Consider the following 14,426-nt stretch of genomic DNA (forward strand, 5'->3'; position numbering starts at 1 on the left):
AATCACTTTAACAAAACCAATTCAACGTTGCAACACACGCTGCGGAGCGCTGAGGTACGTAGTGCATCTCCCCTCAGTTGCGACCTTGTTCAACGTTTCGTGTTTGTAAGAAGCGCCATCCAAATTAGTACTAGCTACTGACCGCTGACCTAAGCAACCTCGCGCCCTCACCGAGGCAAACTACTTTGCCGAGTACAGAGTGTGAATGTCAAGCTCATCGTCAAACCTTGGCTCAAAATCGAGGCCGACGTTCTCCGCAGTTCCTGCTCACCAGCTATCATGTTACTCCATGCTGTGTCGCTTCACGTCCTGTTTGTGCTCTTGAACCTGATAGGTTCAGCGTACGGGTACATCCCAGCGCAGCCTTCTAACGACACGAGCCAGATAAATGGCATGAATACGTCAAGGTTGATCCTTCAGTGGTACCCCAACGGGTGAGATTTGCCAGCGCGCCTTCCGCGTTTGCATTCTGAGCTGCTCCGTTTGGTTGCTTGGGTTGTATTCTTAGCTCGGATTGGGAGTACGTGTCCTATCAACTTGTGGGCGCAAATAGCAACGGTACCACTAAGGTGCATATATATCCGTTTGAGCTGACCGCGATCTCATCCTTCAAATAGGGCGCCCTCGTACACTTCACTGAGAGTTTAGCGATGAATGAAACATGTAAGCGTGCATTCTATATCGACTCGGCGAGGATGCTCATACAGACAGCAACCACTCCTTGGATAGCTCTAGTATCATGCGATGCCAATTCGACGGACTTCTCTGAGGAAGTCGACATATTTACGATGGCGAACAGCTCAGGTGCTCAATCTGCTGTAAGCTTGTTCGGTTGCATGTACGTCGACAATTGCATGGCTAATTCTTTCATTCCAGCTTCTGTATTCTCTTTATTCCAGCACTTGCGTCATCAATCCAGAGTATGCTGATCCCGCTAATTTTGATCAAGTCTTCGATATATTCTCAACTCAGTCGACATCGGTCTCGAGGTGAGTTTGACTGTACATGCTTATGTAGGCCTGGTTTATGAGTCCCTAGAAACATTGAATACGAGTTCGGGCAAGGTGGACGCACGAATCTATCTGTTTATGGGAACTTCGATGCAACTACCTTGAACGCATCCGACACAACTATCAGTCAGTCTATAGTGTCGGGCTATCCTACCGTTCCTGGATATCTACTTGCAACTTTGCAAGCTTGGAATGCGACGGGAACCAACTCTACTGGGATAAGCAGCAATGGCAATGGTTCCACTGGTTCGACTACGAATCAAGGCAGTAAAAAAGGGACAGGTTTCACTATGTGAGAATAATCTGATAGTGTATTTGATTTACGGGCTAAGTCTGATTACAGGATCATCCTGTATGCTATCACCGGCTGTGTTTCAGCTTTGTTTTGCATCGTCATTATCTCGGGGGTATGTTGCGCTACACTATTGATTAGTGTTGATCTAAATATTGTCCAGGCAGTTAGGGCAATACGCCATCCCGAGAGATACGGTCCCCGAATTGCGACTGGCGACCTCCGTCTCGCACGCGGCGGGAGCCAAAGCCGAGCCAGAGGTCTTGGACGAGCCATTTTGGACACGTTCCCCATTGTGAGGTTCGGCACTGTGCCGGACGATCGGGAGGATCCCACTTATCCAAATCTCAAAGACGGTGAATTGCTTCCTGTGGATGCTAATACAGCACTGCAGCAGACAAATAATGCAGGGGAGATGAGCACTATCTCCAGTCAGGCGGTCCAGCAACCATTACAATCAGTGGGAAGGATTACTGAGAGATACATTTCTACTACTGGCGCCACCACAAGCGTGCATGGTCAGGAGGATGAGCAGTCCGATGCACGAGCTGTACCTCGGTTGACGCCTCCACGACTGCCTGCTACTTCCGAAGCGCCACCATCCTCAGCACGGGATGTCGATCCGCTGATGCCAGAGGCAATCGGACGTGAGACATGTCCCATCTGCATCGTTGACTTCGAAGAGGGTGATGAACTAAGGGTATTGCCCTGCGAAGGAAAACATCGTTTCCATCAGACGTGTGTTGATCCATGGCTTTTAGAGCTTTCGAGTTCTTGCCCATTATGTCGACAAGGTGAATCATACCTTGCGAGCTCGAGATAACCTCTTACTAACGGGCGACAGACTTTCACGCTCTTGAAGCGATGTTGTCAGGGTACGCGGGTGATCATGATACTCTTTCTGCATTTCCTTCCAACCGGCGTATCAGCCAAGCACCCTCGAACCAACAAAATCGCTTCTCTCGCTATTTACGATCTGCACGTCGGCGACACCGTGAGCTTGAGGAAAATGATGATGATGCTACAGACCCGTCTATGTCTGCGACTGTTGACCATTCGCTATGACCCTTTGGATATTTACCCATATTTATTTTCCACTGCGATCAAGTTGTATACACACCATAGATCCCGAACTTTGTACGTTGTAGCCCTGTTGACCTACGCTGTATTCCCGAAGAGAACCGTTCTATATTGCTAGTGCGTCTACTGACCCACCGCCAACCAGCACTGATCTCACTGATTCAGGGCTGGAAGTCTCTTGGTCGACACTAGACAAAGAATGCCTGATAGAATAAAATGGTCTAACACCCTATGTGCAATCTAAAAGCTGATAGGATTCATATAGGAATTAGTACTGACGCAATGTGTCAACGCGAGTTCAGCGGTAACGCACACCACTCGCCAAATAAGGCAGAATCTCTCTCCACAATATGACAAACGTCATACCGGCGTCAGGCATGCACAGCTTTCCCGTTACTTTCAAAGGGTATATAAGGTCGAGGATATTCGCTTTTCTTCCCCAACATCTTCTGTCCACACACACCCACATATCAACTTAAACTCACAATCAATATCATCATCATCACAATGGCTGACACTGGACGTCAATCTATGACCGACAAGGCTGCTTCTTCTGTGAAGGTCTGAACATGTTTCCCCTTGGAATTTATTCTCGCGCCTGACCTTGTCTTAGCCCGACTCCCAGAAGTCGATGACCGAGGAAGTTGGTGACAAGATGAAAGGAATGTCCGACTCGGTCGCTTCTACTCTCCAACCGCAGGTTAGCCCCTAACTCGATTAAAGGTTTTGATTGACGCTGACGCTTTGATCCCAGAGCGAGAAATCCACCACCCAGAAGGTCGGTGACACCATGAGCGGAAACTCCAACGAAGGGCAGGTGAGCTGAGGTCGAACAGTCATTTTATTAATTTGTGACTGATAAAATTTCGTAGGAGTCTTTGATGGAGAAGGCCAAGCACGCCACGGGCATGGGTGATTCGGAGACGAAGTAGTTCAGTCCTTTCAATACGAGCGTCTCATATACTGTATTATATGTCGGGATAATTGTGATCTTTATCACAACGCATTTGAGCTTGAACTATTGTTGGCCAACGTTTCAACCACCGAATCTTGCCAACCTTCTTCTGCGCATCTCTTCCATACTGACGGACTCTCTCGGTGCTTCCGGTTCAGATACAATCGTACTAGTATCCGCTTCAGATTGATCGTCAATCTGGTCATCCTCAACAGCTGCTGAGATGGGAGGCGGAGATGCTTGTCGTGTCTGAAGTGGTTGTACCGGAAGAGGAATGAATTCAGATGACACATGCTCCAGTGATGCTCTTAGCGCAGCCTGGAAGTTGGCATCGTCGTCATCGTAAACTCGGTTCAGGTGTCCCCTGCTATATGGTATTGCTTGGGTAGGAGGTGTGTAGTCCGAATCTTCGGAATCTTCATCATCCAGTTCTCCTTTGTCGTGCCGCTCTGCTAGCGAATCCGCAATTGCACGACGGAGATGTTCGTCTTCATTACCATCTTCTGCTTGTGATCCGTACGGCGGCTGCCGACTTCCAAACCTTGCAGCCTCTTCCTCATACTGCTGTCTAAACCCCAATTCTTGTTCATGTCGCATGCGCTCCATGAGCACACGATCACGTTCCATGGAAGCAGTAATTGGGTCAACGTCAGAGTTTCCGTACGGGTCTTGGTTGGGAGGAATGCCTGGCATAACTCCTCTCGTCGAACCCGATCCACGAATATCAGAGGCGAATAGACTACTCTGTGCGGGAGGGTAGGTAATCGGCATAGTCCATGAACCGCCGATTTCTCCAGCCCCAGCCAGTGATGCTTGCAAGGCTGCTTGCAGCTCCATATCTTCGTTCTCGAAGCCAGACTCCATGTCATCCCGGGGTGACGATGAAGCCGAGGTAGGATCTGGAAGAGTAGATGCGATATCGTCTGCGTCTGTGTGGGGAATTTGAGAGGGTGCATCTGGATCGATCTGTGTGACTGTAAAGATAGAGTATCCGTCACTCTCAGCTTGTTGCAGGAACATGCCAAGGTAGAGTTTGCTGATCCATAGTGGCTGACGTTTGGTAGAATCGAGGTTGAACCAGTGTCCATCACCTGGAATAGAGAGATCTCCAAATCGTCGCAACGTGTACCAGTGTTGATTCTGGTTGAGTACGAATGCGATTTGATTACTTGTGGGATGACGATATGATGAGGAACGAGAGATGATCACTCATGGTGGACGGACGTACTGCGGCTCATTCTGATATGGCTTCATAGCTTCAGAGCGCCATCGAACGAGGCTTAAATGGATATTATAAGGTAATGCACCAGATATGAAACGTCAATTGGACAAACCTGAGATTCCAGACATTAAGTGCCTCTTCTAACACCTGCACGGAGAAGAATCCTGAGGAATCATTAACGCTTCATCCAGCTGAAAATACGAAACAAAATGCCTGTATCATCCATATTGGTACTAGTACGTGCTCGATTGGCGTCGTCATAACGCGATGACTCTTCCAGTATGTCCAACTTCCGAGCGAATTGAGAGAGATCGGGCGCTGTGAACTATGGCGATCACACAGGTGAGCATACAATTTGCAATTTAAAGAAGGATACCAACATAGTTTCCCTCTGGAAATGGTGAATGAAAGCCGGTGAACACTAACATCGAGCAATAGATGGGGTACATACGAAGTAGTGAATTGAGGGCATGCTGCGCACAAAGATTTGATCCTTCTTGCTGCCTCTCGTGGTATATCATGTGAACAAGTGGTTCCAGCCCTTCCATGTTGGATTCGATTTCCTATAGACTTGCTAGTTCAGTGGATGGTAAGCGATGTAGCTGCCCAAGTGGAAGTGTCATTTAAGGGACGCGCACGCGTGTCTTACGTAATTCAAATACTACTTGCGACTTGTTCGCCGTTTGCCCTAGCTCATCATCTTTCCCCGGGTCCGCATATATAGCCATGATTTTCCAGCACTTCATACCTCAGTCATTACCTTTCAATCTGTTATCCTTACTTGTTTTATTATCCTCCACAGTTCTTGTAACAGCAGAAGACTTTGATTGCCATGTGTCGACTGGAGGGTTGAAATGGGACCTAACGTCGCTGAAGGGCTCGCACAAAGTGTCTAGGACACGAGAATCGCCGCCCACCACTATGGTGGATGAGCTCAGATTTAATTTGTGCAAGAACTTGAAGCTAATGCATGGTGTGCCAGAAGATGAACAGGCAAGTCCAATTCGTGATTACCCAGCACTGTCAATGTTAATGTAAACCGCAGTGTCAGACTGGGACAAGGGCATGTTTGAGGAAGATCAACCAGAAGACCGAGCTTACAGACCGGGTGATTGCTATCATACCTGTCGCGTCGACGTCTGCCCTTGAGCCAGAATATTCACAACTTGATTGTATGTGGTGTTTCTATTTTATGTTTTGTTATGCATACTTAACAAATGTGACAGCACCGAAAGGTCTCTCCTTGACATTTCGCGGACCCCCATACCCCACCTCGTCTGATGATCCCCAGTCGATCAATTTCTCTCTCTTTTGTGCCGACGATGCAGACCCTAAAGCAGAACCCACATTCGTCTCATATGAGAACGGAGTTGTACGTGTCGATTGGAGTACACCCTCAGCGTGTGGTTTACCGGATGATCAACCTCCTTCACAAACCCCACCACAAGAGGATGACGACACACCTACGGATGAAGGCGGTGAAGAGAGCGATACGAAACCAGCGACGAGAGGCAGTGGGCTTGGGTTTTTCTTCCTTGTGTGAGTGGTATAATGTTGATACATAAGGAATACGACTGACTCCTGATTTCCTAGCCTCCTTCTGGCATTTGCAGCGTATATCGTACTAGGCGCATACTACAACTATTCCACATATGGTGCTCGCGGCGTGGATCTTATACCGTGAGTGCATCACGATTCTTTCTCTGGAGCAAGGCCTAACGCCCGCGTAGACATCGAGATTTCTGGCGCGAGGTGCCATACATGTTGCAAGATGTTGTGTCTCATCTATGTTCAACGGTTCGACCACAACGGTCGACTCGTGGGGGGTATATTGCCGTATGATGATCACGTTCTGTTTCTGGGACATGATCCTGTTCAAGGATATAGACATGGTGCATGCCTTTTTTTACTAAATTACCCTAGCGCTGGAAACAGAATGGAGGTGGGAGGTGATTAAAGATGTAATGTCCTTCTGAAATCGATCCAGATGAAATCCACGAAATCTAGTTAAATTTTAGCAATGCTGCTGCGAACAGGCGCAGCTGAACTGTCTCAATGAGTGACCACTGGGCTCGTCGGGTTTCAATCTAGCCTTTGCTGTAACGCCACTGACTTTGAGGCCTGATATAGCTCAGGCGCCTTTTTGGGGGCTAGTAGGCCCATCAAGCAACAGCTGCTCCTCGGACGTGTGCTTGTGGTCCGCAGGTATGACCAGGCACTGGAAGCTATCAATGGACATATCTGCTGGCGGCCGCTATTATCCCTCACTTCTGAACGTTTTCTGTGATTAGCGCAGGCATGGTTGGGACTGATACGTGCTAACGTTTGTTCTGGGTCTAGCTCAAGTCTAGTTGCTGCTGTTACTCAGGCATGACTCAGGTGCCTCAATAGACAGTAATATGAACTCGTGGTCAACTTTCTAGCGAAACAAGAATTCGCTCCACTCGATTTATGTTCACCGACTGCTTTAGGATTGAAAAACCTATCACAGACATGATACAAATACATTGCATTGTGGGGTTGCAAAGTATACGTGACTAGTCCGTTCCGGTACATCGAAAGCATTGCAGTGGGAGATATAGCAAGATAGTGATAAAAATGTGAGTAGGGGATAGATGTGCAGAAGTGAGTTGTGATGATGATACAAAGTGAAATAAGAACTGGTAGTGACGAAGTCTGATTGTAGTCCATGATAGCGATGAATATGTGAATGAGTCGTGGTGCCAACGATAATACAACTTGAAAGTCAAGGAAGAGCTGGCAGTGATGAAGTCCGATTGTAGTCCGTTGGAGGCGAGTACGATATACTGAGATCTTGAGAGATGACAAGTGACGAGCCAATGCGACCCGCGCAAGGCAATAATCAAACATTCTGAGACAAGTGGATATTCCAGCTATCCGAGCCGTCTCGAGCTCTAGTGAGGCCAACGAAGAAGACTTTTGGGCCCAAAAAGTCAAAACGTTTTACGCCCAGCACGTGTTCGCGCTGGTCTGCACGGGACCTAGCCCTAAAAGACTCGATAGCGGCACCAACTGCGTGGGAAGGTCTGTGCATCTGCATCTCGTGTGATGTAACACCTTGGTTGAGGGTTTCCCGTATCTTGAGCAAGACGTCATTCACGGTGATGCCATGGGTGTTTACAACTTCTATTATCCAAGCAGGGAGCTCTGGAATAGTAATGGTCATACGAGAGACTTTTGGTTGTAGCGCAAACTCCCAAATCCTGGTAGGCGGACAGTCTGGTCGCAGTTGCACATATGCTAGGTCTAGCATGACGTTAAACATTATATTTGGACCACGACTCAAGAGGGGGTGTAAGACTATCATGGAAGAGTGGGTTGTAGAAGAATGTTGGTCTAAGAAGCAATATATGAGATCTGGGCAACATATTAATGAAAAGAAGAAACACGCACGCGGCACAGGGGGTTGGTGCAGATGTGCATTAGGGTGAGGGAGGGACACCGTATGAAGGTGGGGTGCGTTTATAGATGGTATCGGGAGCGATACTGGATGCAGATATGGCGTGTTTGGGGTGGGCGCTGGGGGTGCCGGGGATGCCGACCAACTTGAACGGTCAGATGTTGACCCCCAAGACTTGTGGCTATGTGAAGAGGAAGAGGAGCCCATACGGTAATGCATCGTTTAGTCAGGCAGAAGGGGAGAGGGGCGGGATTGGAGATGAAAGCGCAGTGAGTCGACGACCATCTTACGCTGTCTTATATAGCGTACTGGGGGTGTTCGTCGGGAAGTTACTTGAGCGCTTATGGTTGTTATCGTGAGTAGGATACGGAAGTTATGGGCGGGAGTCGACAGCGAACATGATCGTATATGGTTAGAATTCAAGGTTCATTGATTGACGCTGGGCGGGGTTTCCATAATTGGATAGGGGCGGGAGGTTATGCCATATTAGGCAGGCGTCGGGATCATGTGCGCTGATGGCGCTCTTATCGATGCCCAAAGTCTTGGATGCGCCCTCCGCCGAAATATATCAGCCCTAGACTAACATCTTCCTATGTGATCACATTTACTAAATTTAATTACATAAAATATGTAACAAGGTCCGTTCCGTTCACACAGACAAACTTCATCAACGAGGTTTCTTTCCAGTACAGTATGCACTCACCGGGTGGCGCAAGCGCAGCGGGGTTGATAATGGCCAGTTCAGGCTCCAATCAATATGGTAATGTAATTCATCCTGCAACAAGTGATGCGTGTTGATATCAATGGGTCAACTCACGGTCCATTACGGCGACGGGAAAGTGTAGTCGACACCAAAGGACTGCACAACCCTCACATCAACCGTCCACCAAACCAATTTCCTCCAAAGCTATCCCTGTCTTTGCCCTTAGTCGGTTTTATCTTCCCATTGCTCGCTGTGAGCTGCGTCTGCTCGATAGTGTAGCGCGCCATGGCGCCCATGAGGCCTGAGGAAGGATGGATACCCTGATTTTGAGTTTTGTCTGGCCGGTTTGGAGCAGGACTCAGGAGTAGAATTTGTCAGCGAGATCACGTGAACTCGCGCCTGTGGTAAAAGCAATGAAACCAACTTTATCACGTGCCCGTCGTAACATGGATCACAGAACGAATATGTCGCATCTTCACTCAGACTACCACTATGGTGCATACAAATCCAGTAGACGACGAAGAACTTGACAACGATCCAGGAGCATATGTTCTTGGGTTTGGTAAACACGCTGGTGAACGACTCGATTCCATCCCCACCCACTACAGGTTGTGGGCGACAGGAGCCGAATGTCAACATTTCCACTGGGTAAGAACTCAGTGTGGTAGATATGACTATCACTGAGAATAATTGTAGTATGCAGATTTAAAAGAGGCCAATGATCGATATGAAGAACAACTTCTCCAAACTCCTGAAGCCTACACCTTATCCTTCGGAAAACATCAAAACAAAAGACTTGATGAAGTACCAGAAGATTACATTTGGTCTGTTATCCGCCCTTCGTTTTCTAATAATCCCTGGGTAAGTCGATTCTCTTGTCATGTTCATGTTTATATATATCATTGCCGCAGTACCAAAGCCTGGTGGAAGCACATCGTCGTTACCTGGACCAGGTATACCAAAACAAATCACCAGGCTCAGTTGACATCTGGTTTGGGCAGCAGTGCCGGGGGTACCCACTCAGCTCGGCCTACAAGCGGCGTGGTTTCATTGAATTTTGTCTGAGACCAGAGCATAACAACTTTAAGTGGGTGAGTCACGGTTTCCCCGACGGCGTCTGACATTCGGTAATCACTCCTATTCCAAGTATTACAAATTTAAAGACCTAGTTCGGAGGTACGAAGCGCATCTCGCGAGCCACCGACGGCCATACCGCAGAAGAAAACCTGCAAATGTGGAAAACCCCGTAGGGGAACTTCTGGGACATTGGGACGACCATGGGTCTGTGGAGCCAGGTGATGAATATGAGCGGGATGACTTTGTAGTCGACGATGGTGAGGGGGAAGATGAAGATTCCCAAGAAGATAGTGGTTCCCAATCAGACGATAGCAACGACGACCACGGATTTGATGATTTCCAGGGTGAAGAGATATATGATGATTCGGAAGTCAATACAACCGGTGACCCAGACGGATCAAGTCCAGAGCAGCCTTCTTGCGCGAGTGCGGCTGTCTCTCAAGCCTCGGAGTCGGAGTCGGACTCAGATTCGGATGACAATACGCCTTTGGACGAATTGCCCCACAAGATCAGGGCAAAACGTGTTTCCGGGAAAAAGAAGGCAGAGGTCGTATCCTCGCCCAGTAATGATGATATCGCTGCTCAGCCCCCACAAAAACGCCGCAAAGGTACCGATCATTTTATGAGCTGTTCATGCATGATCACAAGTGTCACGATGGCAGGCCTTCGCTTGGTCCGTGATAGGCCTGCCAGGAATGAATTCAATTCTGTAGCAGAGCCCGTCGCTTCGATGTCGCATCTTGATGAACAAGAACTCTCTCACTCGGGGTCGTTCCAGGAATCAGCTGCAAGTTCAAGCACGGCTGATGAATCGCAAGTTGAGGATGAGTCTTCGCAAAGCGACAACAAGGAATTATCGGACGATTATATTCCTCCTCCCTCACTCTTGGGAGGCTATTATCGTTCGCTTCCACGTGTAATTCCTGGCTTCTATCACCAGAAGATGTCTTAGCGGAGCTCAATGGCGTACGAGCATTCGCGATGAACTTTGATAATAATATTCGTCCGAGCTGCGATGTAGTATAGAGCCCATTTCATTTCCGAGCTCAGGTGCAGGAGTTACGTGACAGTAGTGCGAAAATCATGACCACAGCCACTTTCATCGTGATCTGATTGAGTGATGACCTTCATCAGCTTCTACCTATCTGGAGCAGATGCTCTCACAGCTAGGAATTCGATCTACACAGCTTGTTCTTAGCAAGCTTCTCTGTTTCGAATCTTAAGTGAGTTCACGGTGATGCGCCCTCCGTAGACAGCGCCTTGTATCATACTGTATTCATACTGGCCAAACTGACGACATGTGGGTCCAGGAGACACACCGCGGTCACCGACGTGTGCGGGGGTGATAACTGGGGGACAACTCATTGCGCCACTTTGTAAGTACTAGCCCTCGTTTTCAATCCGCGATCGGTTGGCTCAGTACAAGAGTCATCGATGCAGCACTTGGTTGGAAGGGACCCATCAAATCAACCTCAGCGGCTGCGGGGATGTCCTTGTTCGAATTGGTCGCAACCCAAAGATAAGAGAGCTGAGGCAACAATAAAACAAGTCTTGGCGACGAGTTCCGAATCACGCCGCCAATGCATCACATGGACCGGTCAATGAATACTAGTGAGGCAGTGAAAGTACAAGTCACCGAGGTGTTTAAGGTTCAAGGTGCTCGTGCTAGCGTGTAAACAATGTCGAACTTGAAAATGTAGATGCTTGACGGTCCACTGATGGAACCAGTGTGCCAGGGCTGCAGCGCTGATGCTCAGAAGCCTGCTTCACACGAAAAAGGACATGAATGAGATCGGACCGACATATCATGATGACAACGAGCGCTGATCATTCTACGATTCGGCCAGGTACGACCTAGGAAATTAGAATCAAGCCAATGCACCTGTAGTTGTAAAAAATAATTATTCCTGTTGGGAATAGAGAAGAGGAAGCCGAGTGTCCCGACTACATGGAGGTTGAACCAAAAATTTGCGTGAGGACGATAAGGAGTTATGATGCGGCTAAGTGGTCCAAAGATGGGATCCTTTGATGAAACGATCTCTTTGTTCGGGTTACAGCTGCCTAAAACATTGATTCCCGTGCCCGCGCTAGGTTAGAAGCCTTGTCTGCAGACTCTACCACTTATATAAACCTTCTATAGCCTCTGTTATGCCGACGTTCATTTGAGAAACGCCCGTGGGCTTTACCCTGAAATTGCCGTGTACGTATATCCTTCACATATAAAGTTCCCATCCGAGAAATCAGCCTCGTGCCCTCTTTATCGGTACACCCGCTCTTTGCTCACACATCATCTTTTTTCCTTCAGCGATACCTCCCTCCGTGTCCCTAAACAATGCCTGCTGAGCGATCCCGTGGCTCATTGAAGCGCGAGTCTTCAGATGGTATGTATAACGTTCAACGCACAAATATGCTGATGATGACTTACTCTATATTACTAGGCGCCCAATTAACTTGGACCCTTCCGCTTGAGCCTGCGTCTCCTCAGAGCATTGCATTTGCACCCAACGTAACGCCCATCACTTTTAACGAATCACCTCACACTGTTGAAACTACATTCGAACCTGTGCTCTTTCCCACTCCTACCGCGGAATGTTCGTCCCGTCGGCCCACACATAGCAAAAAGCGGCCCGACGATCATATCCCCCGTCCCCCTAACGCCTTCATCCTCTTCCGCTCATCATTCATCAAAAGCCAGCATGTATCCACAGGAGTAGAAACTAACCACAGCACACTTTCAAAGATAATAGGTCTTACGTGGCAGAATATGCCCCATGACGAGCGTCAGATCTGGCACGCAAAGGCAAAGAAGGCATTGGAGGATCATAGGCGGAAGTGGCCACAGTATGCTTTTCGCCCTTCCCATACAAAAGCAAAGGGTGGGACCGAGAAGCGCAAAGTTCGGGAAGTCGAGCCGAAGGACATGAAGCGTTGCGCGAAAATTGCTGAGCTCCTTGTAGAGGGCAAAAAGGGCCAGGAGCTCGAACATGCAATTCAAGAATTCGACCGCACCCACGTCCCTGAGGTTGTTACACGTTTCGAGGCTCCCATAACTGCTAGGGCATATCGCCGATCTTCATCCGCTCCCATCGACAACCCGGAAACGAAGAAGCCATTCCTTTCATGCTCGCCCGCGCCACGCCGTGTAGTACGTTCCACAAGCAGCCATCCTTCCCTTTCGTCAACCTGGAAATCCCAATGTGACGATCTTCCGCCGAGACCCGATGGTTTGGCGTCAGAGCACTGTCTTGATATGTCGGCATCCTCTTCATTTATTTCATCAGATTATTCTTTCCCTGCGAAACCACAACCTTCATTGGTGAGCCGTGCCGGACTATTCGGCTCTACTCCGTTGACATTTTTTCTCTGTAGGAATTTGATCCTTTCATGTTTGACGTAGCGTTCGGCAATTCGATGGCGTCTGCCGGTTCAACTTTCCCTGACTTTTCTCCTTCACCGTGCGAGACGCGGGTTCAAACGCCTTCATTAGTTATCGACACCACACAGGGCAGTTGTGACTGGTCGCAAGCTTCATCGCCCTACTGTAACTCTCCTGTCACTCCTCATTTCTCCCTCAATCCTTCTTTCGACACATTGTGTGCAGAAAACGACGATCCGTATACGACCGGTTCATTTTCCTTCAATAACTCATATCCCCTTCCTTGCAATGGGGGTTTCCCAGACGCTTTCAACACATTCAGTCACCCCGAAAATTTGGGCTCCTCGTCGTTCTCGAATGAAGATTTCTTCTCGAAAAATCAATTTTCTTTATTCGAGCCGGGGAAACTGGAGCTTGCCAGCGTGGATATGGAATTTTCCGCTTTCATGTCATCATTATCGGCCTTCTGATCACGAGTGCACTGTTTTTCCTTGGTTTCCGTTAAGTAACCAAATGATGTATTTTTAACGACCCAACGCGCGCGGAACTTTTCTGTGTAACAACTTGTAACATCTCATCTCATTTTGCGATACATACTTCCACACTTCCGTCATACCCACTTGCTTTGTGTATAGTTATACCTATCTACATGTACTTAGAACACTTCTCTTTGCCAGCGCAACAGAGAATTTTCATAGATTGCTACAATTACATAGTCCAGCTTGGAGATTTGAATGATCATAAATCATGACGCACGAGGACTTCATGATAGAATGACGGCATTCGATGCGCACCTGACCTTTCATATCGGGTCATGATACATGCTAGCGTGAATCGTAATAATCGTAAGAGATCGTAAAGGTTCCCAAACGCATCAGGCAAGTGCGGAATGGAAGATAGGGCACGTGTATTTAAACTCTCTTGAGGTCACGAGTCCCCGACGAGGATGGGAAAGGGCAAAAAGAGGGTAGCTCCGGTTTATTCCCTCGCGCTACCACCGAACTCGGGCCTGCTCGGGAGTGGGGCTTAATATTTGGCGCGATCACCGGGGGGAAAAAAGAGGTCGCATATACATTGTCCGAGTGTGCTGAACCCTGAGTAGACAGTCTGAACTATATGGTGCAAGAAGTGAGGATCACTATGCGATGTGGAGTTCACTTCAGCAGAGGAAAACCCTTGACGTTAAGAAGCAGCCGATTGTAATAATAGCGCACGATGCATTCGAAGACATGACCGCTGCCGAAAAACGAGGCATCGCGACCGCCACTATTACATGGCATTTCGTAAGAT

General features: G+C 48.3%; 7 protein-coding genes across 7 annotated transcripts; 5 read left to right on the forward strand and 2 right to left on the reverse strand.

Moving 5' to 3' along the window:
• Nucleotides 1-279: 279 nt before the first annotated feature.
• On the forward strand, nucleotides 280-2,367 carry F5891DRAFT_951945 (uncharacterized protein; the record flags this gene model as incomplete). The annotated part of the gene is made up of 9 exons (XM_041375081.1): nucleotides 280-434; nucleotides 509-569; nucleotides 618-663; nucleotides 712-818; nucleotides 877-989; nucleotides 1,039-1,302; nucleotides 1,354-1,417; nucleotides 1,466-2,096; nucleotides 2,147-2,367. The coding sequence occupies 9 exons, from the start codon at nucleotides 280-282 to the stop codon at nucleotides 2,365-2,367; spliced, it is 1,662 nt and encodes a 553-aa protein (XP_041226213.1).
• Nucleotides 2,368-2,652: 285 nt separating this feature from the next.
• On the forward strand, nucleotides 2,653-3,366 carry F5891DRAFT_302145 (heat shock protein 9/12-domain-containing protein). The gene is made up of 4 exons (XM_041371267.1): nucleotides 2,653-2,943; nucleotides 2,996-3,082; nucleotides 3,137-3,199; nucleotides 3,255-3,366. Exons 1-4 carry the CDS (start codon nucleotides 2,890-2,892, stop codon nucleotides 3,312-3,314), a joined length of 264 nt encoding a protein of 87 aa, XP_041226214.1. The 5' UTR covers nucleotides 2,653-2,889; the 3' UTR covers nucleotides 3,315-3,366.
• Nucleotides 3,321-5,188, reverse strand: F5891DRAFT_302140 (Josephin-domain-containing protein). Its single transcript, XM_041371266.1, has 6 exons — nucleotides 5,011-5,188; nucleotides 4,940-4,950; nucleotides 4,773-4,884; nucleotides 4,672-4,723; nucleotides 4,566-4,616; nucleotides 3,321-4,505 (listed from the first exon to the last, which is right to left on the reverse strand). Exons 1-6 carry the CDS (start codon nucleotides 5,105-5,107, stop codon nucleotides 3,419-3,421), a joined length of 1,410 nt encoding a protein of 469 aa, XP_041226215.1. The 5' UTR covers nucleotides 5,108-5,188; the 3' UTR covers nucleotides 3,321-3,418.
• Nucleotides 5,189-5,235: 47 nt separating this feature from the next.
• Nucleotides 5,236-6,662, forward strand: F5891DRAFT_302252 (autophagy-related protein 27). The gene is made up of 5 exons (XM_041371268.1): nucleotides 5,236-5,552; nucleotides 5,605-5,731; nucleotides 5,786-6,098; nucleotides 6,153-6,239; nucleotides 6,290-6,662. Exons 1-5 carry the CDS (start codon nucleotides 5,286-5,288, stop codon nucleotides 6,399-6,401), a joined length of 906 nt encoding a protein of 301 aa, XP_041226216.1. The 5' UTR covers nucleotides 5,236-5,285; the 3' UTR covers nucleotides 6,402-6,662.
• A 307-nt stretch (nucleotides 6,663-6,969) lies between these two features.
• F5891DRAFT_302258 (uncharacterized protein) lies at nucleotides 6,970-8,362 on the reverse strand. Its single transcript, XM_041371269.1, has 2 exons — nucleotides 7,974-8,362; nucleotides 6,970-7,916 (listed from the first exon to the last, which is right to left on the reverse strand). Exons 1-2 carry the CDS (start codon nucleotides 8,197-8,199, stop codon nucleotides 7,423-7,425), a joined length of 720 nt encoding a protein of 239 aa, XP_041226217.1. The 5' UTR covers nucleotides 8,200-8,362; the 3' UTR covers nucleotides 6,970-7,422.
• Nucleotides 8,363-9,069: 707 nt separating this feature from the next.
• On the forward strand, nucleotides 9,070-10,870 carry F5891DRAFT_302267 (uncharacterized protein). The gene is made up of 4 exons (XM_041371270.1): nucleotides 9,070-9,331; nucleotides 9,380-9,544; nucleotides 9,595-9,774; nucleotides 9,831-10,870. Exons 1-4 carry the CDS (start codon nucleotides 9,176-9,178, stop codon nucleotides 10,710-10,712), a joined length of 1,383 nt encoding a protein of 460 aa, XP_041226218.1. The 5' UTR covers nucleotides 9,070-9,175; the 3' UTR covers nucleotides 10,713-10,870.
• A 982-nt stretch (nucleotides 10,871-11,852) lies between these two features.
• F5891DRAFT_1033061 (uncharacterized protein) lies at nucleotides 11,853-13,903 on the forward strand. The gene is made up of 3 exons (XM_041361687.1): nucleotides 11,853-12,141; nucleotides 12,199-13,076; nucleotides 13,130-13,903. Exons 1-3 carry the CDS (start codon nucleotides 12,093-12,095, stop codon nucleotides 13,604-13,606), a joined length of 1,404 nt encoding a protein of 467 aa, XP_041226219.1. The 5' UTR covers nucleotides 11,853-12,092; the 3' UTR covers nucleotides 13,607-13,903.
• Nucleotides 13,904-14,426: the final 523 nt, after the last annotated feature.

Source organism: Suillus fuscotomentosus (assembly GCF_016647785.1).
Source record: "Suillus fuscotomentosus strain FC203 chromosome Unknown F5891scaffold_26, whole genome shotgun sequence".
NCBI lineage: Eukaryota > Fungi > Basidiomycota > Agaricomycetes > Boletales > Suillaceae > Suillus > Suillus fuscotomentosus.